Source organism: Scyliorhinus torazame, chromosome 27 (genome assembly GCF_047496885.1).
Source record: "Scyliorhinus torazame isolate Kashiwa2021f chromosome 27, sScyTor2.1, whole genome shotgun sequence".
Taxonomy (NCBI): Eukaryota; Metazoa; Chordata; class Chondrichthyes; order Carcharhiniformes; family Scyliorhinidae; genus Scyliorhinus; species Scyliorhinus torazame.
The window spans coordinates 42847757-42874590 of NC_092733.1; the positions used below are offsets into that span (position 1 = coordinate 42847757).

A 26834-nucleotide genomic window follows, 5' to 3' on the forward strand; every position below is an offset into this window, starting at 1 on the left:
AGTTTTTTACGCAGAGGGTGGCGGGTGCCTGGAACGCTTTGCCAGCGGAGGTGGTAGAGGCGGGCACGATAGCATCATTCAAGATGTATCTAGACAGATATATGAATGGGCGGGGAACAGAGGGAAGAAGATCCTTGGAAAATAGGTGACACTTTTGATAAAGGATCTGGATCGGCGCAGGCTGGGAGGGCCGAAGGGCCTGTTCCTGTGCTGTACTTTTCTTTGTTTTGTTCTCACTTCCTCCATGTTCACTGCACAATATTGCTGATGTAAATCTTTTTTATTCTTTCCCAGGTTGCTGGGATCCCTGGCTGGGCTCATTTACTGCCCATCACTAACTGCCCCTTGTGAAGGTGGCGATGATCTGCTCTCTCCAGCCGCGTGCTCCATGTGGTGTAGGTACAGCCACCGTGCTATTAGGGAGCGAGCTCCGGGATTTTGACCCAGTGACAGTGAAGGAACGGCGATGTAATTCCAAGTCAGGATGGTGAGTGACGTGGAGGGGAATTTGCAGGTGGTGGTGTTCCCATGTGTCTGCTGTCCTTGTCCCCCTCGGTGTTCAGCGGCCTTGTGTTCGGAAGGTGCTGTCTGTGAAATCTGATGGAAGGCTGTCACTATCTGCTGCATTTTACACTGAACCTGGGATTCTGTTTCAGATATCGTCACTCCAATTTCTGTAAAGACTCAGGCTGCTCAATGACACACACAGGTGTAAAAAAATAAACTCTCTCCACATTGTTATATCGACCTTTCCAGGTAAATCTGAGGAGAGGTATTGAGAATGTCGCCCTTAACACTGTCTCCATCTATCACTCCCAGGACACATACAGCACTGGGTTAGATAGAGAGCAATTCTCCTTTCACACTGTCCCAACCATTCACTCCCAGCGCAGCGACAGTATGAAGTTAGGAACACAGTAAAGCTCCCATTACACTGGATGTCAAAGTTGAAGTTACCCTATTCTTTCCCTCTCTGGGACTGGGTGTCACAGTGTGTTAGATACACTGTCCTTTCCCTCTCTGGGACTGCGTGTCACAGTGTGTTAGATACACTGTCCTTTCCCTCTCTGGGACTGGGTGACACAGTGTGTTAGATACACTGTCCTTTCCCTCTCTGGGACTGCGTGTCACAGTGTGTTAGATACACTGTCTTTTCCCTCTCTGGGACTGGGTGTCACAGTGAGTTAGATACACTGTCCTTTCCCTCTCTGGGACTGGGTGTCACAGTGTGTTAGATACACTGTCCTTTCCCTCTCTGGGACTGCGTGTCACAGTGTGTTAGATACACTGTCCTTTCCCTCTCTGGGACTGGGTGTCACAGTGTGTTAGATACACTGTCCTTTCCCTCTCTGGGACTGGGTGTCACAGTGTGTTAGATACACTGTCCTTCATCCCTCTGGGACTGGGTGTCACAGTGTGTCAGACACAATGTTCTTTCCCTCTCTGGGACTGGGTGTCACAGTGTGTTAGATACACGGTCCTTTCCCTCTCTGGGACTGGGTGTCACACTGTGTTAGATACACTGTCCTTTCCCTCTCGGGGACTGGGTGTCACACTGTGTTAGATACTCTGTCCGTTCCATCTCTGGGACTGGGTGTCAGTGTGTTAGATACACTGTCCTTTCCCTCTCTGGGACTGGGTGTCACACTGTGTTAGATATACTGTCCTTTCCCACTCAGGCACTGGGTGTCACAGTGTGTTAGATACACTGTCCTTTCCCCCTCTGGGACTGGGTGTCACAGTGTGTTCGATACACGGTCCTTTCCCTCTCTGGGACTGGGTGTCACAGTGTGTTAGATACACGGTCCTTTCCCTCTCTGGGACTGGGTGTCACACTGTGTTAGATACACTGTCCTTTCCCTCTCGGGGACTGGGTGTCACACTGTGTTAGATACACTGTCCTTTCCCTCTCGGGGACTGGGTGTCACACTGTGTTAGATATACTGTCCTTTCCCTCTCGGGGACTGGGTGTCACACTGTTAGATACACTGTCCTTTCCCTCTCTGGGACTGGGTCACTGTGTTAGATACACTGTCCTTTCCCTCTCGGGGACTGGGTGTCACACTGTGTTAGATACACTGTCCTTTCCCTCTCTGGGACTGGGTGTCACACTGTGTTAGATACACTGTCCTTTCCCTCTCGGGGACTGGGTGTCACACTGTGTTAGATATACTGTCCTTTCCCACTCAGGCACTGGGTGTCACAGTGTGTTAGATACACTGTCCTTTCCCTCTCTGGGACTGGGTGTCACAGTGTGTCAGATACACTGTCCTTCATCCCTCTGGGACTGGGTGTCACACTGTGTTAGATACACTGTCCTTTCCCTCTCTGGGACTGGGTGTAATAGTGTGTTAGATACACTGTCCTTTCCCTCTCTGGGACTGGGTGTCACACTGTGTTAGATACACTGTCCTTTCCCTCTCTGGGACTGGGTGTCACAGTGTGTTAGATACACTGTCCTTTCCCTCTCTGGGACTGGGTGTCACACTGTGTTAGATATACTGTCCTTTCCCACTCAGGCACTGGGTGTCACAGTGTGTTAGATACACTGTCCTTTCCCCCTCTGGGACTGGGTGTCAGTGTGTTAGATACACTGTCCTTTCCCTCTCTGGGACTGGGTGTCACACTGTTAGATATACTGTCCTTTCCCACTCAGGCACTGGGTGTCACAGTGTGTTAGATACACTGTCCTTTCCCTCTCTGGGACTGGGTGTCACAGTGTGTTAGATACACTGTCCTTTCCCTCTCTGGGACTGGGTGTCACACTGTGTTAGATACACTGTCCTTTCCCTCTCTGGGACTGGGTGTCACAGTGTGTTAGATACACTGTCCTTTCCCTCTCTGGGACTGGGTGTCACAGTGTGTTAGATACACTGTCCTTTCCCTCTCTGGGACTGCATGTGAGTGTGTTAGATACACTGTCCTTTCCCTCTCTGGGACTGGGTGTCACAGTGTGTTAGATACACTGTCCTTTCCCTCTCTGGGACTGGGTGTCACAGTGTGTTAGATACACTGTCCTTTCCCTATCTGGGACTGGGTGTCACAGTGTGTTAGATACACTGTCCTTCATCCCTCTGGGACTGGGTGTCACAGTGTGTTAGATACACTGTCCTTTCCCTCTCTGGGACTGGGTGTCACAGTGTGTTAGATACACTGTCCTTTCCCTCTCTGGGACTGCATGTGAGTGTGTTAGATACACTGTCCTTTCCCTATCTGGGACTGGGTGTCACAGTGTGTTAGATACACTGTCCTTCATCCCTCTGGGACTGGGTGTCACAGTGTGTTAGATACACTGTCCTTTCCCTCTCTGGGACTGCATGTGAGTGTGTTAGATACACTGTCCTTTCCCTCTCTGGGACTGGGTGACAGTGTGTTAGATACACTGTCCTTTCCCTCTCTGGGACTGGGTGTCACAGTGTGTTAGATACACTGTCCTTTCCCTATCTGGGACTGGGTGTCACAGTGTGTTAGATACACTGTCCTTCATCCCTCTGGGACTGGGTGTCACAGTGTGTTAGATACACTGTCCTTTCCCTCTCTGGGACTGGGTGTCACACTGTGTTAGATACACTGTCCTTTCCCTCTCTGGGACTGGGTGTAATAGTGTGTTAGATACACTGTCCGTTCCATCTCTGGGACTGGGTGTCACAGTGTGTTAGATACACTGTCCTTTCCCTCTCTGGGACTGGGTGTCACAGTGTGTTAGATACACTGTCCTTTCCCTCTCTGGGACTGGGTGTCACAGTGTGTTAGATACACTGTCCTTTCCCTCTCTGGGACTGGGTGTCACACGGTGTTAGATATACTGTCCTTTCCCACTCAGGCACTGGGTGTCACAGTGTGTTAGATACACTGTCCTTTCCCCCTCTGGGACTGGGTGTCACACTGTGTTAGATATACTGTCCTTTCCCACTCAGGCACTGGGTGTCACAGTGTGTCAGATACACTGTCCTTTCCCTCTCTGGGACTGGGTGTCACAGTGTGTTAGATACACTGTCCTTTCCCTCTCTGGGACTGGGTGTCACACTGTGTTAGATACACTGTCCTTTCCCTCTCTGGGACTGGGTGTCACAGTGTGTTAGATACACTGTCCTTTCCCTCTCTGGGACTGGGTGTGAGGATGTTAAATACACTGTCCTTTCCCTCTCTGGGACTGGGTGTCACACTGTGTTAGATACACTGTCCTTTCCCTCTCTGGGACTGGGTGTCACAGTGTGTTAGATACACTGTCCTTTCCCTCTCTGGGACTGGGTGTCACACTGTTAGATATACTGTCCTTTCCCACTCAGGCACTGGGTGTCACAGTGTGTTAGATACACTGTCCTTTCCCCCTCTGGGACTGGGTGTCACACTGTGTTAGATATACTGTCCTTTCCCACTCAGGCACTGGGTGTCACAGTGTGTCAGATACACTGTCCTTTCCCTCTCTGGGACTGGGTGTCACAGTGTGTTAGATACACTGTCCTTTCCCTCTCTGGGACTGGGTGTCACACTGTGTTAGATACACTGTCCTTTCCCTCTCTGGGACTGGGTGTCACAGTGTGTTAGATACACTGTCCTTTCCCTCTCTGGGACTGGGTGTGAGGATGTTAAATACACTGTCCTTTCCCTCTCTGGGACTGGGTGTCACACTGTGTTAGATACACTGTCCTTTCCCTCTCTGGGACTGGGTGTCACAGTGTGTTAGATACACTGTCCTTTCCCTCTCTGGGACTGGGTGTCACAGTGTGTTAGATACACTGTCCTTTCCCTTTCTGGGTCTTTGATTTACCTACTACTGATGTGAGGCTCACCGGCCAATAGTTCCCGGGATTTTCCCTGCTACCTTTCTTAAACATCGGTATAACATTATGTTTTGTCCCGTCCTCTGGGACCTCACCAGTAGCCAATTAGAAGACAAAGATATCAGTCGAGACCCCAGCAATTTCTTCCCTTGCTTCCCTCAGTATTCTGGGGTAAATCCCATCCGGCCCAGGAGACTTATCTCCCTTCCATTTTTTTAAAGACCCAATAACTCCTCCTTTTTGATGTCAACATGACCCAGAATGTCCACACACTCTACCCAAGAATCATCTTCCACAAAGTCCTTTTCTTTGGTGAACACTGATGCAAAGTGCTCATTTAGTACCTCGCCCATTTCCTCTGGCTCAGCACATAGATTCCCCCCACTTTCCTTAAGGGTCCAATCCTTTCTCTGGCTACCCTCTTGCTTTTTACATATGAATAAAACGCTTTGGGATGCACATTAACATTGCAAAAGCCTCTTTTTCTTTTTAACAAGGTTCACAATATCACTCGTTATCCAAGGCTCCCTAAACTTCCCATATATATCCTGCGTTCTCTCAGGAATTTCCTGAATCCTAATCAACTGTCGCTTGAAAGACTCCCACATGTCCAATGCTGATTTACCCTCCAACAGCACCCAATCCAAATTCTTCAATTCCTGCCTCATGTTATCGTAATTTGCCTTTCCCCAGTTTAGCTCCCTAACCCGAGGGTTACCCTCATCCCTGTCCAAATGTGCCCTAAAATTACGGAATTGTGGTCACTGTTCCTGAAAGGTACATCTGCTGAGCCTCAACCACCTGTCCAGGCTCAATCCCCAATTCCAAGTCCAGTACCGGCCCTTCCCCAGTTGGACCATCTACATATTGCATCAAGAAGGCTTCCTGGGTACAAACGCTGCCCCATCCAAACCCCGAGCACTAAGAGAGTCCCAGTCAATATCGGGGAAATTAAAATCCCCCACCGTAATAACCCTGTTACTTTTGCACCTGTCCAAAATCTCTGCTCCTCTATCTCTCGCTGGAAGTTGGGGGGCCTGTAATAAACCCCCAACATTGTGATTGCCCCCTGCCTGTTCCTCAGCTCTACCCAAATTGCCTCATTGTATGAGCCCTCCAAGGTGTCCTCCCACAGTATGGCTGTAATCTCCTTAACCAGTAATGCTACTCCCCCACCCCTATTACATCCCCCCTATCTCTCCTGAAGCATCTGTATCCTCCAACGTTCAGCTGCCAATGCTGCCCTTCCTCTAACCACGTTTCTGTGATAGCCACAACATCATAGTTGCCAGTACTAATCAGTGCTCGAAGTCCATCTGCCTTACCTGCTGCACTTCTGGCATTGAAACAAAAACACTTCAGACCACTGGGCAGTACGGTAGCACAGTGCTTAGCACAGATGCTTCACAGCTCCAGGGTCCCAGGTTCGATTCCGGCTTGGGTCACTGTCTGTGCGGAGTCCACTGTCCAAGGGCCGGTGCAGACTCGATGGGCCGAATGGCCTCCTTCTGCACTGTCAATTCTATGATTCTATGATTTGAGCAGACGGTGATATTGTTCTTCTCTATTTTTGTTCTCGATTTGACAAGTTCATCAGATATTGGAGCGGAATTAGGTCATTCGGCCCATCGAGCTGCTGCACCATTCTATAATGGCTGATATCTTCCTCATCTGCTCCCTGCAATGTTACAGACCACGAGCTGGATTGTGAAATCAGCCAGAGCATCTCCTCCCGAGATCACATGACCTCGGAACAGGAATAGACAACTTACCCTCCCTCGCCGAAACACCCTCAACCCTCCCTCGCCGAAACACCCTCAACCCTCCCTCGCCGAAACACCCTCAACCCTCCCTCGCCGAAACACCCTCAACCCTCCCTCGCCGAAACACCCTCAACCCTCCCTCGCCGAAACACCCTCAATGTGATCATGGCTGATCCCATCCTGGCCTCAAGTCCACCGTGCTGCCCGTTCTCCATAACCCTTCAACCCGATTAAAAACCTGTCTAACTCCTCCTTAACTTTACTCACTGTCCCTGTATCCACCCCACTCTGGGATAGCGAGTTCCACAGGTTCACAACCCTTTGGCAGAAGTACATTTTCCTCAAATCTGTTTGAACTTTGCTACCTCCGATTCTCAGATTATGACCTCTTGTTCAGAATGCCCCAGAAGAGGAAGCACCAGCTCCACGTCTACTTTATCCAGACCTTTTAGCATCTTGTATACTTCAATTTAATCTCCCCTCATTCTTCCAAACTCGAGAGAGTATCGACCTAAACTGTACAATCTCTCCTCATACGACAAACCCCTCATCTCTGGAATCTAGTGAACCTTCTCTGAACTGCCTCCAATGCCGCTACATCTTTCCTCAAATAAGGGACCAATACTGTGCACAATACTCCAGGTGCGGTCTTCCCAATGCCTTGTATAGTTGCAACAACACTCCCTTCATACTCAATTCCTTTTGCTATAAATGCCAACATTCCATTTGCTTTCCTTATTATCTGCTGTACCTGCATGTTTGTTTTCTGTGACTGATGTACGAGGATACCCAGAACCCTCTGCATCGAAGCTCCCCGAAAGTTCTCTCCAATTAGACAAGAAGCTGCCTTTCCACATCTCCGACCAAAATCCATGACCTCACACTTATCCACGATAAACTCCATCTGCCACATTTTGGCCCACTCTCCATTAGTAAGGTTCTTATTTCCTCATTGCAACTTACTGTCCCACCTATTTTGTGTGATCTGTGGATTTGGCTACAGAACCTTCTATTCCTGTATCCATGTCGTTAATATAGATTGTAAATAGCTGGGGCCCAAGGACCGAACCTTGTGCCCCCCCCCCACTGGCTACATCTTGCCATCCAGAGAAAGAGCCATTTATCCCAAATCTGTCTGCTGTCCATCAGCCAGTCTTCTATACAAGCTAATAAATTACCCCTAATCCCACGTGATCTCACCTCGTTAATTAAACCTTTGGTGTGGCACCGTTTAAACGCTTTGCGGAACTCCAGATGTACAACATTTACAGGATCCCCATTTGCATGTGATATAGAATCATAGAATCACAGAATTTACAGTGTTGAAGGAGGCCATTCGGCCCATCGAGTATGCACCAGCCCTTGGAAAGAGCAACCCACCGAAGCCCACCCTTCCACCCTGTCCCCGTAACCCGCTAACTCCAGCTAACCTTTCTTTTGGGACACTAAGGGTAATTTAGAATGGTCCATCCAACTGCACATCTTTGGACTGTGGGAGCAAACCGGAACACCCGGAGGAAACGCAATCAGTCACGGGGAGAACGTGCCGACTCCGCAGTCAGTGACCCAAGTCGGGAATTGAACCTGGGACCCTGGAGCTGTGAAGCAACAGTACGAACCACTGTGCTACCATGTCGCCCTTCAAAGAACTCACGCAAATGAGTCAAACATGATTTGCCCTTCACAAAACCATGCTGACTCTGAGGGATAGAGCTTTCGCTTTCCAAATGTCCTGATATTACATCCTTGATAATTGATTCCAATAATTATCCAACAACAGATGTTGAACCATCTGCTCTGTGATTTCCCACATTCTGCCTCCCTCCCTTTTTGAATAAGGGGGTTACGTTCGCATTTTTCCAATCCACTGGAACGTTTCCCATGTCCATGGAATTTTGGAATGTCATAACCAATGGATCCACTATCTCCACTGCCACTTCCTTTAACAAAGAACATAGAACATAGAACAATACAGCGCAGTACAGGCCCTTCGGCCCACGATGTTGCACCGAAACAAAAGCCATCTAACCTACACTATACCATTATCATCCATATGTTTATCCAATAAACTTTTAAATGCCCTCAATGTTGGCGAGTTCACTACTGGAGCAGGTAGGGCATTCCACGGCCTCACTACTCTTTGCGTAAAGAACCTACCTCTGACCTCTGTCCTATACCTATTACCCCTCAGTTTAAAGTTATGTCCCCTCGTGCCAGCCATTTCCATCCGCGGGAGAATGCTCTCACTGTCCACCCTACCCAACCCCCTGATCATTTTGTATGCCTCTATTAAGTCTCCTCTTAACCTTCTTCTCTCCAACGAAAACAACTTCAAGTCCATCAGCCTTTCCTCATAAGATTTTCCCTCCATACCAGGCAACATCCTGGTAAATGTCCTCTGCACCCGCTCCAAATCCTCCACGTCCTTCCTATAATGCGGTGACCAGAACTGTACGCAATACTCCAAATGCGGCCGAACCAGAGTTCTGTACAGCTGCAACATGACCTCCTGACTCCGGAACTCAATCCCTCTACTAATAAAGGCCAACACTCCATAGGCCTTCTTCACCACCCTATCAACCTGGGTGGCAACTTTCAGGGATCTATGTACATGGACACCTAGATCCCTCTGCTCATCCACACTTCCAAGAACTTTACCATTAGCCAAATATTCCGCATTCCTGTTATTCCTTCCAAAGTGAATCACCTCACACTTCTCTACATTAAACTCCATTTGCCACCTCTCAGCCCAGCTCTGCAGTTTATCTATATCCCTCTGTAACCTGCTACTTCCTTCCACACTATCGACAACACCACCGACTTTAGTATCGTCTGCAAATTTACTCACCCACCCTTCTGCGCCTTCCTCTAGGTCATTGATAAAAATGACAAACAGCAACGGCCCCAGAACAGATCCTTGTGGTACTCCACTTGTGACTGAACTCCATTCTGAACATTTCCCATCAACCACCATCCTCTGTCTTCTTTCAGCTAGCCAATTTCTGATCCACATTTCTAAATCACCCTCAATCCCCAGCCTCCGTATTTTCTGCAATAGCCTACCGTGGGGAACCTTATCAAACGCTTTGCTGAAATCCATATACACCACATCAACTGCTCTACCCTCGTCTACCTGTTCAGTCACCTTCTCAAAGAACTCGATAAGGTTTGTGAGGCATGACCTACCCTTCACAAAGCCATGCTGACTATCCGTGATCATATTATTCCTATCTAGATGATTATAAATCTTGTCTCTTATAATCCCCTCCAAGACTTTACCCACTACAGACGTGAGGCTCACCGGTCTATAGTTGCCGGGGTTGTCTCTGCTCCCCTTTTTGAACAAAGGGACCACATTTGCTGTCCTCCAGTCCTCTGGCACTATTCCTGTAGCCAATGATGACATAAAAATCAAAGTCAAAGGTCCAGCAATCTCTTCCCTGGCCTCCCAGAGAATCCTAGGATAAATCCCATCAGGTCCCGGGGACTTGTCTATTTTCAGCCTGTCCAGAATTGCCAACACCTCTTCCCTACGTACCTCAATGCCATCTATTCTATTAGCCTGGGGCTCAGCATTCTCCTCCACAACATTATCTTTTTCCTGAGTGAATACTGAAGAAAAATATTCATTTAGTATCTCGCCTATCTCTTCAGACTCTACACACAACTTCCCATCCCTGTCCTTGACTGGTCCTACTCTTTCCCTAGTCATTCGCTTATTCCTGACATACCTATAGAAAGCTTTTGGGTTTTCCTTGATCCTTCCTGCCAAATACTTCTCATGTCCCCTCCTTGCTCGTCTTAGCTCTCTCTTTAGATCCTTCCTCGCTACCTTGTAACTATCCATCGCCCCAACTGAAACTTCACACCTCATCTTCACATAGGCCTCCTTCTTCCTCTTAACAAGAGATTCCACTTCTTTGGTAAACCACGGTTCCCTCGCTCGACGCCTTCCTCCCTGTCTGACCGGTACATACTTATCAAGAACACGCAGTAGCTGATCCTTGAACAAGCTCCACTTATCCAGTGTGTCCAACACTTGCAGCCTACTTCTCCACCTTATCCCCCCCAAGTCACGTCTAATGGCATCATAATTTCCCTTCCCCCAGCTATAACTCTTGCCCTGCGGTGTATACTTATCCCTTTCCATCCTTAACGTAAACGTTACCGAATTGTGGTCACTGTCCCCAAAGTGCTCACCTACCTCCAAATCCAACACCTGGCCTGGTTCATTACCCAAAACCAAATCCAACGTGGCCTCGCCTCTTGTTGGTCTGTCAACAAACTGTGTCAGGAAACCCTCCTGCACACACTGTACAAAAAACGACCCATCTAATGTACTCAAACTATATCTTTTCCAGTCAATATTTGGAAAGTTAAAGTCTCCCATAATAACTACCCTGTTACTTTCGCTCTTATCCAGAATCATCTTCGCCATCCTTTCCTCTACATCCCGAGAACTATTTGGAGGCCTATAGAAAACTCCCAAGAGGGTGACCTCTCCTTTCCTGTTTCTAACCTCAGCCCATACTACCTCGGAAGAAGAGTCCCCATCTAGCATCCTCTCCGCCACCGTAATACTGCTCTTGACTAGCAGCGCCACACCTCCCCCTCTTTTGCCTCCTTCTCTGAGCTTACTAAAACACCTAAACCCCGGAACCTGCAACTTCCATTCCTGTCCCTGCTCTATCCATGGGCGTCATTCTCCGACCCCCCGCCGGGTCGGAGAATGGCCGTTGGCCGCCGTGAATCCTGCCCCCGCCCCCGCCGAAGTCTCCGCTCCCGGAGATTGGGCGGGGGCGGGAATCCGGCCGCGCCGTTTGGCGGGACCCCCCGCTGGATTCTCCGGCCCGCATGGGCCGAAGTTCCGCCCAGGAATTGCCTGTCCCGCCGGCGTAAATCAAGCCTGGTATTTACCGGCGGGACCAGGCGGCGTGGGCGGGCTCCGGGGTCCTGGGGGGGGGGGGGGCGCGGGGCGATCTGACCCCGGGGGGTGCCCCCACGGTGGCCTGGCCCGCAATCGGGGCCCACCGATCCGCGGGTGGGCCTGTGCCGTGGGGGCACTCTTTCCCTTCCGCCTCCGCTACGGCCTCCACCATGGCGGAGGCGGAAGAGACTCTCCCCACTGCGCATGCGCGGGAAACTGACAGCGGCCGCTGACGCTCCCGCGCATGCGCCGCATTTCCGCGCCAGCTGGCGGGGCAACAAACGCCATTTCCGCCAGCTGGCGGGGCGGAAATCCCTCCGGCGTCGGCCTAGCCCCTCAATGTTGGGGCTAGGCCGCCAAAGATGCAGAGCATTCCGCACCTTTGGGCCGGCGCGATGCCCGTCTGATTGGCGCCGGCTTTGGCGCCAGTCGGCGGGCATCCCGCCGTTGGGGGAGAATTTCGCCCCATGTCTCCGAAATGGCCACAACATCGAAGCCCCAGGTACCAACCCATGCTGCCAGTTCCCCTACCTTATTTCGTATACTCCTGGCATTGAAGTAGACACACTTCAAACCACCTACCTGAACACTGGCCCCCTCCTGCGACGTCAAATCTGAGCTCCTGACCTCTATACTCTCATTCTCCCTTACCCTAAAACTACAATCCAGGTTCCCATGCCCCTGCTGCATTAGTTTAAACCCCCCCAAAGAGCACTAACAAATCTCCCCCCCAGGATATTTGTGCCCCGCAGGTTCAGATGTAGACCATCCTGTCTGTAGAGGTCCCACCTTCCACAGAAAGAGCCCCAGTTATCCAGAAATCTGAATCCCTCCCGCCTGCACCATCCCTGTAGCCACGTGTTTAAATGCTCTCTCTCCCTATTCCTCATCTCACTATCACGTGGCACGGGCAACAACCCAGAGATAACAACTCTGTTTGTTCTAGTTCTGAGCTTCCATCCTAGCTCCCTGAAAGCCTGCCTGACATCCTTATCCCCTTTCCTACCTATGTCGTTAGTGCCAATGTGGACCACGACTTGGGGCTGCTCCCCCTCCCCCCTAAGGACCCGGAAAACACGATCCGAGACATCACGTACCCTTGCACCTGGGAGGCAACATACCAAACGTGAGTCTCTCACGCTCCCACAAAATCTCCTATCTGTGCCCCTGACTATAGAGTCCCCAATTACTAATGCTCTGCTCCTCTCCCCCCTTCCCTTCTGAGCAACAGGGACAGACTCCGTGCCAGAGGCCCGTACCCCATGGCTTACCCCTGGTAAGTCGTCCCCCCCACAAGTATCCAAAGCGGTATACTTGTTTCTCAGGGGAACGACCGCAGGGGATCCCTGCACTGACTGCTTCTTCCCAGTCCCTCTGACAGTTACCCATCTATCTCCAATCTTTGGTGTAATTAATTCCCTGAAACTGCTATCTATGACCCCCTCTGCCTCCCGAATGATCCGAAGTTCTTCCAACTCCAGCTCCAGTTCCCTAACTCGGTCTTGGAGGAGCTGGAGATGGCAGCACTTCCTGCAGGTAAAATCAGCAGGGACACTATCTGCATCCCTCACCTCAAACATCCTGCAGGAGGAACATTGCACTCCCTTCCCTGCCATTCCTCTAACTTTCTACCAAGATCTGGCTCACAACTAAATTAAATTTTTTATATAAAAAAAAATATTAATAACAAAAATAAAATATGGTACTTACGTCACACCAAAGGGTTTTATTATTAGGTTAGAGGAGGAGGGCGGGTGGGAGACACTACACGTGTAGTGTCTCGGGTTTCCTCTCCACCAGAATTTATTGGTGAGGGTCTTCCCAGAAGTCCGCGGGTTGACTTCCTGTTCCCACCTTAACACTAAAATTAAAAAAAAAAAAAAAAAAAATTTAAAGGAGAGACTTACCTCCCAGAAATCACTTCCGCACTGCCCCCGCTGAAATGGACTAGCCTGCTCCGCTCCAGCTGAAATCGACTTGGCCTGCAAAGTAAGTAAGTTGTTAATCAGTACTTACCTCACCCAGGCAGCGACCTTTTAAACGGTCCCCTCTGCCTCGCAGCTCCCGCGCTTTTTCAAATTCCCGCGCTGTTTCTCAGGTCCCGGCTCTCACTCCCGAACTAAACAGCTGACCTGCAAGGTAAGTAAGTTAACACCCTAGGATGTCGGCCATCAGGCCCTGGGGACTTGTCTGCCCTCAATCCCAAGAGTTTGTTGAGCACTGTTTCCCTGTTGATGTTGATTGTTCCAAGTTCCACTCTTTCTATTCCCTCTGAAATGCCCGTTCCTATAGGAATGGTACTAGTGTCCTCCACTGTGAAAACTGAGGCAAAGTATTGATTCAGCATCTCTGTCATTTCTGTGTTCCCCACAATTAACTCACCAGTTTCATCTTCCAAGGGACCAACATTAACCTTAGCGACTCTCTTCCCTTTTATGTACCTGTGGAAGCTTCTGCTGTCCTTTTTGATATTTTGAGGTATTTTTGTTTTGTAAATTACCTTAGATTCTTTTATTCCTTTTTAGTATCCATTGTTTATGTTTGAAAGTTTCCCAATCTTCCAGCCTGCCACTGGCCTGTGCAATATGATAGAACTTAGTTTTGTCTTTATAATCTCCTTGACCGCCTTGTTCAGACATGGATGTTTTTTCCCCTCTTCCCATCTTTCATCCTCACTGGGATATATTTTAGTTGTGAGGAATTGACTATCTCCTTAAACAACTGCCACTGCTCCATGGAGCATACCAGAATGACAGGGAGTGGGGTAGCTTGATCTTGGTTTCGGACAATGCTCGGCACAACATCGAGGGCCGAAGGGTATGTTCTGTGCTGTACTGTTCTATGTTCTCTGATCATTCACTGTCCTACCTTTTAGCCATCCTGCCCAGTCTATACGGCCCAAATCTGTCTTCAAGCCTAGGTCATATCTTTTGTTTAATTCCAGAACACTAGTGTGGGACTCCACTTTCTCTCTCAAACTGAATCTTGAACTCTACCAGACTATGGTCACTACTTCCCAGTGGATCCTTAACTATGAGCTCATTATGGGTGACATGGTAGCACAGTGGTTAGCACTGTTGCTTCACAGCTCCAGGGTCCCAGGTTCGATTCCCGGCTTGGGTCACTGTCTGTGCGGAGTCTGCACGTTCTCCCTGTGTCTGTGTGGGTTTCCTCCGGGTGCTCCGGTTTCCTCCCACAAGTCCCGAAAGACGTGTTGTTAAGAAATTTGGACATTCTGAATTCTCCCTCTGTGTACCCGAACAGGTGCCGGAATGTGGCGACTAGGGGCCTTTTACTGTAACTTCATTTCGGTGTTAGTGTGAGCTACTTGTGACAATAAAGATTATTCATTAATTAATCCCTCCTCATTACAAAATATCAAATTGCCAGTAGCCTCCTCCCTGGTTGGTTCCCAACGTACTGTTCCAGGAAACAATCTCGGATTCATTCAATGAACTCTATTCAGTTTCCAAATATTTGTCCCTGTTCCAACTTCCTTGTTACATTTCTGAGATGATCATTGAACACATTCTGCACAATTACCACAAATTAATGAATAGTAGAAGAGGAATGGTTGGAATTGGGCGGCACGGCGACAGTGGTTAGCACTGTTGCCACACAGCGCCAGGTCCGGGGTTTGATTCCGACCTCGGCTGACTGACTGTGTGCAGTCTGTACGTTCTCATGTCGGCGTGGGTTTCCTCCGGGTGCTCCGGTTTCCTCCCACAGTCCACAGAGGTGCTGGTTAGGTGGCTGGAGAATCTGAGGAGAGATATTGAGAAAATCTCCCTGAAGACTGTCTCCATCTTTTTTAAGTGCGGGATTCTCTGATCCTGGGGCTGTGTTGACGCCGTCGTAAACGCCGTCGCGTTTCTCGATGACGTCAACATGGCCGCAGGAGCAGCAATTCTGACCCCGACAGGGGGCCAGCACGGCACTGGAACGACCCACTACCGATCCCGGCGTCAGATGGGCGCCGCTGGTCTGTGCATGCGCAGTGGGGCCGGTGCGATTGCCGCGCATGCGCGGTGGGGCCGGTGCGATTGCCGCGCATGCGCAGTGGGGTCGGTGCGATTGCCGCGCATGCGCAGTGGGGCCGGCGCGATTGCCGCGCATGCGCAGTGGGGTCGGTGCGATTGCCGCGCATGCGCAGTGGGGCCGGTGCGATTGCCGCGCATGCGCCGTGGGGCCGGTGCGATTGCCGCGCATGCGCCGTGGGGCCGGTGCGATTGCCGCACATGCGCAGTGGGGCCGGTGCGATTGCCGCACATGCGCAGTGGTTCCCTTCTCCTTGCCGGCCCCGACGCAACATGGCGTAGGGCTACAGGGGCTGGCACGGAACAATAGAGGCCCCCAGCCCGAGAGGCTGGCCTGCCGATCGGTAGGCCCCGATTGTGGGCCAGGCCACAGCGGAGGCCCCCACCCCGGTGTCGGACCCCCCCCCCCCCCCCACAAGGTCGTCCCTGGATCCATTCACGCCGAGGTACCAGCGGGTAAGACCAGGTTAGAACGGCGGCAGCGGGACTCAGGTTTTTTTGTGCGGCCGCTCGGCCCATCCCGGGCTGAGAATTGCCAGGAGGGCCCCGTAAAGCGTCCCCCGACCGGCACCGCGCCGACCGCGCCAGCACCAATGGTAGAGATTGTCCGCTCTCTAGAGAATCAGCGGACCGGCGGCGGGGCAACATGGCACGATTCGCGCCCGTCCCGGCGATACCCGTTCCGGCGCTGGGCTAAGAGAATCCCGCACAGAGTACCCAATTCTTTTTTTTTCCTGTTAAGGGGCAATTCAGCGTGGCCAATCACCTATCCTGCACATAATAATAATAATCTTTATTGTCACAAGTAGGCTCACATTAACACTGCGATGAAGTTACTGTGAAAAGCCCCTAGTCGCCACATTCCAGCGCCTGTTCGGGTACACGGAGGGAGAATTCAGAATGTCTAAATTGCATAACAGCACGTCTTTCGGGACTTGTGGGAGGAAACCGGAGCACCCGGAGGAAACACCGTGGGTTGTGGGGGTGAGACCCACGCAGACACGGGGAGAATGTGCAAACGCCACACGGAGAGTGACCCGGGACCGGGATTAAACCCGGGCCCTCCATGTTAGACATTTTAGTTGCTGTGAAATGAAGAGTCTAAAGTTCTTTTCCTTTTCACCAAACACCATTTATTTCACTTCCACAGCCTCTGCACAAAACTCTAACAACGCACCACCTGACAGAGGCCACCTGAAGCCCCTTTACATATCAGTGTCAATTAATGGATACGTAACATAAATGAGACAACTAATTGCAATGTCTGTTAACCCATTACTTAACAGTCTCCCCTTCCTTGGAGAAAAAAAAAAAATTAGGTGAAAACAAAATTTCAAGAAACTCAAAAACACACACATATGATGTCCCCCCCTTTTTTTTGTTTGAACGAGAAAGAGAAAAAAAGTCACAGAAACAAGCGCCCTTCATTAACAACATCCAAAAGTTTCTGTGAACTCGCCCATCTTTTCGTAAAACAGTCTGACAGTTGATAGCTCCTGTCGACCCATTTAATTTTTGTTATTTCCCCTCTGTCCAACATCTGCTTCAAACTTGCGATGTCTATCCGTAACCTCTTTTCATTGACACTTTTTGTAGAGTGCACATTTTCCCACAGGGATTTATTGTCAATGTGACAGTCAATAGGTATATTACCCAAATCCCCAAATTTCTGTCAATATCATACTTCTATAAAAAGCCATATCCACCGCCTCTACAAGGCTTAACTTCTCAGCAGCCAAAGTGCTTTTTACCACTCTCCTTATTTTCTTTGTTTCCCACACAAGTGGGCAACATTTACCATTGTTCCCCAAAAGGAAAATTATAAAACCTCCTGCGCTTGAAACCCCATCACATAAATTTGCTTAGGACGCATCACTATAAACTGAGTTTCAAGTGCTTAAGGTCACCTAAAACCGGGAACTTCAAAACACACTCCTGCATTTTTAGTTTGGCCAACGCTTTATTTGCTCTTATTAGGTCTTCCACTTTGGGATCATTGATTTTTGTACTCAACTCTTAAGACATCAAAACTCACGTCCGGTCTAGTCTGTCTACCTAACCAGTTCAGTTGCCCAATCAAACTTCGCAGTTGCTCTTTTTCTATCTTTGAAACCATTGCGTCTTTTTGTGAAACTCGGCCACCACTAATTGCTATTGGGGTGATGCTTTCCAAATAAGATTGCTGACATAAAGTTGCCCCTAATTTAGTCTGTCCAATTTCCAGTCCAATATATTTAAATGCACCGGAAGCCTGACTTCCAACCCTGAATTCTTTCCTCAAACCAGAGATTACAATAGCTTCAAAATCACTAGTCCCACCCCACAAAAAATCATCAGCATCCATCATATAAATGCCAGAAAGATTTCCTTTATAGTGCCAGTAAAACATTGCAGGATCTGCTTTCATAAGAACATAAGAACTAGGAGCAGGAGTCGGCCATCTGGCCCCTCGAGCCTGCTCCGCCATTCAATGAGATCATGGCTGATCTTTTGTGGACTCAGCTCCACTTTCCGGCCCGAACACCATGACCCTTAATCCCTTTATTCTTCAAAAAACTATCTATCTTCATCTTAAAAACATTTAATGAAGGAGCCTCTACTGCTTCACTGGGCAAGGAATTCCATAGATTCACAACCCTTTGGGTGAAGAAGTTCCTCCTAAACTCAGTCCTAAATCTACTTCCCCTTATTTTGAGGCTATGCCCCCTAGTTCTGCTTTCACCCGCCAGTGGAAACAACCTGCCCGCATCTATCCTATCGATTCCCTTCATAATTTTATATGTTTCTATAAGATCCCCCCTCATCCTTCTAAATTCCAACGAGTACAGTCCCAGTCTACTCAACGTCTCCTCGTAATCCAACCCCTTCAGCTCTGGGATTAACCTAGTGAATCTCCTCTGCACACCCTCCAGTGCCAGTACGTCCTTTCTCAAGTAAGGAGACCAAAACTGAACACAATACTCCAGGTGTGGCCTCGCTAACACCTTATACAATTGCAGCATAACCTCCCTAGCCTTAAACTCCATCCCTCTAGCAATGAAGGACAAAATTCCATTTGCCTTCTTAATCACCTGTTGCACCTGAAAACCAACTTTCTGCGACTCATGCACGAGCACACCCAGGTCTCTCTGCACAGCAGCATGTTTTAATATTTTATCATTTAAATAATAATCCCTTTTGCCGTTATTCTTACCAAAATGGATAACCTCACATTTGTCAACATTGTATTCCATCTGCCAGACCCTAGCCCATTCACTTAGCCTGTCCAAATCCCTCTGCAGGCTTCCAGTATCCTCTGCACTTTTTGCTTTACCACTTATCTTAGTGTCGTCTGCAAACTTGGACACATTGCCCTTGGTCCCCAACTCCAAATCATCTATGTAAATTGTGAACAGTTGTGGGCCCAACACTGATCCCTGAGGGACACCACTAGCTACTGATTGTCAACCAGAGAAACACCCATTAATCCCCACTCTTTGCTTTCTATTAATTAACCAATCCTCTATCCATGCTCCTACTTTCCCCTTAATGCCATGCATCTTTATCTTATGCAACAACCTTTTGTGTGGCACCTTGTCAAAGGCTTTCTGGAAATCCAGATATACCACATCCATTGGCTCCCCGTTATCTACCGCACTGTTAATGTCCTCAAAAAATTCCACTAAATTAGTTAGGCACGACCTGCCCTTTGCTGCGTCTGTCCAATGGGACAATTTCCATCCAGATGCCTCGCTATTTCTTCCTTGATGATAGATTCCAGCATCTTCCCTACTACCGAAGTTAAGCTCACTGGCCTATAATTACCCACTTTCTGCCTACCTCCTTTTTTAAACAGTGGTGTCACGTTTGCTAATTTCCAATCCGCCGGGACCACCCCAGAGTCTAGTGAATTTTGGTAAATTATCACTAGTGCATTTGCAATTTCCCTAGCCATCTCTTTTAGCACTCTGGGATGCATTCCATCAGGGCCAGGAGACTTGTCTACCTTTAGCCCCATTAGCTTGCCCATCACTACCACCTTGGTGATATCAATCATCTCAAGGTCCTCACCTGTCATAGCCTCATTTCCATCAGTCACTGGCATGTTATTTGTGTCTTCCACTGTGAAGACCGACCCAAAAAACCTGTTCAGTTCCTCAGCCATTTCCTCATCTCCCATTATTAAATCTCCCTTCTCCTCCTCTAGAGGACCAATATTTACCTTAGCCACTCTTTTTTTGTTTTATGTATTTGTAGAAACTTTTACTATCTGTTTTTATATTCTGAGCAAGTTTACTCTCATAATCTATCTTACTCTTCTTTATAGCTTTTTTAGTAGCTTTCTGTTGCCCCCTAAAGATTTCCCAGTCCTCTAGTCTCCCACTGATCTTTGCTACTTTGTATGTTTTTTCCTTCAATTTGATACTCGCCCTTATTTCCTTAGATATCCATGGTCGATTGTCCCTCTTTTTACCGTCATTCCTTTTTGTTGGTATAAACCTTTGCTGGGCACTGTGAAAAATCACTTGGAAGGTTCTCCACTGTTCCTCAACTGTTTCACCATAAAGTCTTTGCTCCCAGTCTACCTTAGCTAGTTCTTCTCTCATCCCATTGTAATCTCCTTTGTTTAAGCACAAAACACTAGTGCTTGATTTTACCTTCTCACCCTCCATCTGTATTTTAAATTCCACCATATTGTGATCGCTCCTTCCGAGAGGATCCCTAACTATGAGATCCTGAATCAATCCTGTCTCATTACACAGGACCAGATCTAGGACCGCTTGTTCCCTCGTAGGTTCCATTACATACTGTTCGAGGAAACTATCGCGGATACATTCTATAAACTCCTCCTCAAGGCTGCCTTGACCGACCTGGTTAAACCAATCAACATGTAGATTAAAATCCCCCATGATAACTGCTGTACCATTTCTACATGCATCTGTTATTTCTTTGTTTATAGCCTGCCCCACCATAATGTTACTATTTGGTGGCCTATAGATTACTCCTATCAGTGACTTTTTCGCCTTACTATTCCTGATTTCCACCCAAATGGATTCAACCTTATCCTCCATAGCACCGATGTCATCCCTTACTGTTGCCCGGATGTCATCCTTAAATAACAGAGCTACACCACCTCCCTTACCATCCACTCTGTCCTTCCGAATAGTTTGACACCCTGGGATATTTAACTCCCAGTCGTGACCATCCTTTAACCATGTTTCAGTAATGGCCACTAAATCATAGTCATTCACGATGATTTGCGCCATCAACTCATTTACCTTATTCCGAATACTACGAGCATTCAGGTAAAGTACACTTATGTTGGCTTTTTTACCTCTGTTTTGAATCTTAACACCTCGATCAGTAACCTATCCTAAGTTATATTTCCTCTTAACCTTTCTCCTAATTTTCCTTGTCGCGAACCCACATCTTCCTGTAACAACCTGCCGCATCGCTTACCATTAATGTTTTCACTTCCCGTTTTATTTCTTTTAGTATTCCTGGTTCTATTCACTGAGCTCCCCTCAGTCACTGTACCTTGTACTGTCGCCCTTTTTGATTTTTGACTATGGCTCCTCTGCCTTACACTTTCCCCCTTACTGCCTTTTATTTCTGTCCCTGTTTTACTACCTTCCAACTTCCTGCATCGGTTCCCATCCCCCTGCCACGTTAGTTTAAACTCTCCCCGACAGCTCTAGCAAACACCCCCCCAGGACATCGGTTCCAGTCCTGCCCAGGTGCAGACCGTCCGGTTTGTACTGGTCCCACCTCCCCCAGAATCGGTTCCAATGTCCCAGGAATTTGAAACCCTCCCTCTTGCACCATCTCTCGAGCCACGTATTCATCCTCTCTATCCAGACATTCCTACTCTGACTAGCTCGTGGCACTGGTAGCAATCCTGAGATTTCTACCTTTGAGGTCCTACTTTTTAGTTTAACTCCTAGCTCCCTAAATTCAGCTTGTAGGACCTGGTCCCTTTTTTTTACCTATATCGTTGGTGCCTACGTGCACCACGACAGCTGGCTGTTCACCCTCCCCCCCCCCCCCCCCCTCCAGAATGTCCTGCAGCCCCTCCGAGACATCCTTGACCCTTGCACCAGGGAGGCAACATACCATCCTGGAGTCTCGATTTCGTCCGCAGAACCGCCTGACTATTCCCCTTACAATTGAGTCCCCTATCACTCTAGCCCTGCCATTCTTCTTCCTGCCCAGCTGCGCAGCAGAGCCAGCCACGGTGCCATGAACCTGGCTGCTGCTGCCTTCCCCTGGTGAGCCATCTCCCTCAACAGTATCCAAAGCGGTATATCTGTTTTGCAGGGAGATGACCGCAGAGGACACCTGCACTGCCTTCCTACTCTTGCTCTGTCTTTTGGTCACCCATTTACTATCTCCCTCAGTACGTTTCACCTGCGGTGTGACCAACTCGCTAAACGTGCTATCCACGACGTCCTCAGCATCGCGGATGCTCCAAAGTGAGTCCATCCGCAGCTCCAGAGCCGTCAAGCGGTCTAACAGGAGCTGCAACTGGACACACTTCTTGCACGTGAAGGAGCCAGGATCAGTGGATGTGTCCCTGAGCTCCCACATCGCACACGAGGAGCATGACACGGGTCTGAGATCTCCTGCCATGTCTTAAACCTTCGGTTAACTTGAACAATTTCAATTTCCCCCCCAAAAATTTAACTAAATAAATAAACAATGAAGAAAAAAAAAAATATATATATATATATATATATACCAATGAAAAGAAACAGAAAAACAGAAACACTACTTACCAGTCACTTACCAGGGATAAAAAAAACACTTCCTCCCCACCCAGCTTCGAATTCCCACCTTGATTCAAATTCCCAAACTCACTCTTTGCTGTCTCACTCTGGCTGTCTTCTCTGTCTCACTGGGAGAACTCAATGGGAGTGAGTTACAAGTTGCTCTTTTTAAACTGTCCTGAATTGACTCCCCTCCCCCACCTGCTTTCAGATCAAAGTAGATTCAAGTGACTGACACTTAGCTGCTAACCAGTTATGTGAGTGGGTGGGACAGCCCTTGTTAACCTACCCTGCCCAATGCCCAATACTAGCTCAATATAAATTAACTTAAACTCCTGAAATTTAAAAGGAAATTTCAACTGACCTTACCGGAAAATACCAGACTCTAGATGCATCACTTAATCCATACACACATTTGTTCAACTTCCAGAGTGCCCCTTCTGTGTTAGCTGCTTCTTTAGGAGGACGGAGAAAAATGTCTCTCTGGAGCTGATGCCCCTGCAAGAAGGCAGCTTTTATATCTATAGATTTGCATTCCCATGCCTTTGTGGCTAATAGAGCCAAGAAGATCTTTAAAATAACCTTTCCTGCTGTCGGTGAATCTACCCTTAAATCCTAATCTTCTAAGTTTTCTTCAAATCCCCTTGCCACGAGCCTGGCCTTTGCCTTAGAAGTTCCATCCGGAAGAACCTTTTCCGTGCAAATCCATCTGTTGGATAGAGCTTTTTGTCCCCTATCCGGTACTTCCGTGTATACCCCAAATTCACTCCAACTATGCAATTCTTGCTGTTTAGCTTCTTTAATAACTTTTCCATCTAATTTATTTGAAGCCACAAAAATCTCACGTGCATGTGGGCTTCTACTCCTATTAGTATTCGTAGTCTTACTCATGTTCCGAGATCTTGACAAACTACGTCCCCTCTCCCTCCTGGTATCTCGTTCTGTACTGCTACTGCTTGATCTTTCCCTTCTGCTGTGGGATGTCCTTTCAATAGTTCTCAACCTTTGCCTGCGGAGCTGTTCACTATCCGATGTACTATCTGAACTGGCACTGCGTTTCTGTGCCCTCCATTTTTGAACTTGGTTTTCCCAATCCATTGTCTTGACTCCTTACCCTGAATGCTGTACACTCAACCAATGTTTATACTTTCCAGTGGCCTTCCCTGCTCTACTAATAACAGTTGCATCCTTCTATTGACTAGACCCTTCAGGCAAGCATATCACTTTTGTACCAACTTTTGGCAGTTGCCCTTTCGGAAAAATGGCCTGTTTTAATTCATCAGAAGTGTTGTGTTCCTCCACAGAAACCCTGTCTATATCAGTTAATTGGTCCTCATAGTTCTGTAACACATGCGTACCAGATGACTCTGGTTCCTCGTCATGTCTGTCTGCTCTGTCTAAATTTGAAAATTTGTAATCTGTACCCATTATCCTTGATGAATGGACCCTAACAGTTTGATTACCATGTTGCAAAATAATTGTTTTGCCATCTATGCATATGGTCTTCCCTGGGCCTTTCCATTCATTAGAATTGTCTCTCTTATAGTATACCATGCCTCCTTGCTGAAAAACGGCATCTGATGGCCGTACGTTATGTCTTAAAGTGCTGCGAATTCTTTCAGAGACTTCTGCTTCCAAAAAAGCTTTTCTACTGCTATGTAATGCATTTAAATGTTCAGAAAACCCAGAGCTAATTGTAGTCCCCTCCCAAGCTGGAGGCTGGTCATCCAAAATGGATGGAATTTTAGGATTTCTACCAAACACTAATTGATAAGGACTATAGCCCCCAACCATCTGCAATGAATTCTTTGCATGTACTGCCCATGCTAAAGCTGAATTTAGCCTGCAATTTGGTCCATCTGCCAAAATTTTCCGAAGCATGTTATCGATGACAGCATGATTTCTTTCACAGACACCATTACTAAATGGGCTTTCTGCAGCCGTATTCATAACTCTGATATTCATGTGTCTGATACACACATCCCTAAACTCATCATTAGCAAATTCTCCCCCATTGTCCGTAAGGAATTTTGCCGGTGGACCCATTCCTGTCCCTATCCATTTTTCCACAATTTGATCCAGAATTACTCTCTTTTCTTTACTTCGTACAATCGCTGATTGACTAAATCTGGTTGCTAAATCTACAAAATGCAAAATAAAGATATTATTTGCTTTATCCCAGATCTTAAGGTCCATGGCCAAGGTGAATTTAGGTGAATTGGCCAATGATAAATTGCCCTTAATGTCCAAATTGCCCTTGGTGTTGGGTGGAGGTGTTGAGTTTGGGTAGGATGCTCTTTCCAAGAGCCGGTGCAGACTCAAAGGGCCGAATGGCCTCCTGCACTGTAAATTCAATGATAATCTATGATTAATCTAGGACAAAGGTTCGGCACAACATCGTGGGCCGAAGGGCCTGTTCTGTGCTGTATTTTCTATGTTCTATGTTCTATGGCCACAATGTCATTAAAATCCCTGACCAAAGGTATGGTTCCTATCGGTCGTGCTGGTGTCCTTCTGTACTTCCTACAAACTTCACAGCGGTCACTAACCTGTTCTATCAGTTTAGTATAGTCGTCATCCCTTAGCCCTGCATCCTTTAATAAATTTTTCAGCCTCCGATTAGACGGATGTGCAAATTGCCTATGCAGTTTTAATACCACAAGCTTTTTATCAGCTAAAGTCCCATTTTCAATTGCCGTAACACACCCTTAACCACTCTACTTGAAAAATTATTTGTCAGTAATGGAATACAATAGTGTCCCGACTGTGTAAATTTTAAGTCCACAGTCTTTCCAAAAACTGTTGCCTTATCCTGTTCCATATCCAGTTTCATGTGTGCTTTCTTCATCGATGGTCTGCTCAGATGTCCAAAGATGTGCTAAATTGCCCCATAGGTGGGGTTACTGGGTTATGGGGATAGCGGATTTGGTATTGGCTTAAGTAGGGTGTCCTTTCCAAGGGCCGGTGCAGACACGATGGGCTGAATGGCCTCCTACTGCACTGTAAATTCTATGATTCTATAAGCAAAGGTATCTCACTTGATACAACATCCGTGCTAATGAAATGATTCACTCCGGCAATATTGCAAGGGATCACCACTCTTTTCAGCGACTTCAGAGTATTATCATCCCCAAACCTGAAACTTGTGGAACTTTCAAATTCCTTAACCTTGTTACGATTTTCGGCATTCAAAGAGTCCAGGTAACATTTTAACCAGTCAATTCCACACACAGTAGATGTGCAGCCACTGTCCAATACAGGACAGTTGAAGGATCCTGCAACCAACACCCTCATTACCGGCGTAAAACTGCTTGTCAATAGGACAATGCCTTCTTTCTGGTCACTATCTTTTTCTTCTTCTGACTCTTCCGTGTCATGTGTCACTTCAAACACTCTATCATAACGAGTTGGACAGTTGAAAGCATAATGGTATTGAGAGTCACATCGAAAACATCGATTTATCATGCCCCGTGCATTTCTGGGGTTCAGCTTCCTATTGTAGGTCCTAACTGGGTTTCTGTCTTCATAATTTCCTTGTTTCGGTCTCCGCCTATAGTCTTGAGCCCTGTTCGTAGCCATACGATTTTGCCATCCTGTTACTGGTGTATCTTCCATATTCTGCCTTATTGCAGGCTGACCTACTTGGGTCATCAGAGCCATCGGAATCGAATGTTTCCCCAGAAACGTTTGTCATCTGTTCGAATAAGGTATTCTTATCAGTAAACTGAACTCCTGTCAAAACCAGGAGCCTATCCATGTTGCTCACTCTAGCACAGCCAAGTAATTTAAAGGCCAACACAGACTGTGGAAATTCCAGGTTGTGTTTCTGCAGCCTTTTATATAGTCTGCCAAATTCCACTATATAGTCTTCCATGGAGCTATCCTCCATTTTCCGGAACTTATCAAAATCCGACCATGCTTCATACGCACTTAACAAGTCATCTTTCTTATAAATCTTATCCATATAATGTAATAAAGTCTCCAGACCTTCTTCTGAGTCTAACTCTTCCAATTCCAGCTCAGAAAGCACTTTGTTTCGGATTTTACTGCCATATGGTAGAGAAAGAGCCAATGCCATACCTTGTTTTCTCTTTCCCAAAGCAGTAACTTTAGTCCACATAACTACTGCACTTCTCCATTGGTCGTACGATTCCCTTTCAGAAAATAAGGGGGGATAGTCATATCCAGCCATCTTTATCCTGCGTTCAGCCATGTCTCTTTTTTTTTTCCTTCTCACTCACTCCTTGGTTTGATCAGGAAAAGTTGCATCTTTCAAACCTTCACATTTGCACAGGAACCATCCTCTGCTCCCATTGTTGGACGTTTTAGAATCTGTGAAATGAAGAGTCTAAAGTTCTTGTTCCTTTTCACCAAACACCATTTATTTCACTTCCACAGCCTCTGCACAAAACTCTAACAACGCACCACCTGACAGAAGCCACCTGAAGCCCCTTTACATATCACTGTCAATCATTGGATACTTAACATAAATGAGACAACTAATTGCAATGTCTCTTAACCCTTTACTTAACACTCCATGCCGTGAGGCAGCACTGCGCCACCGCGCCACTCAACAC

The 26834-nt window shown here is 47.7% G+C and overlaps 1 protein-coding gene across 1 annotated transcript in view; it reads left to right on the forward strand.

Moving 5' to 3' along the window:
- Positions 1 to 462: 462 nt before the first annotated feature.
- Positions 463 to 26834, forward strand: part of LOC140403372 (pancreatic secretory granule membrane major glycoprotein GP2-like) — a 284670-nt gene continuing 258298 nt past the window's right edge. Inside the window, exon 1 of the mRNA XM_072491287.1 lies at positions 463 to 487. Coding sequence (XP_072347388.1) covers positions 485 to 487 — 3 coding nt within the window. The 5' untranslated portion in view covers positions 463 to 484. The remainder of the gene's footprint in view (positions 488 to 26834) is intronic.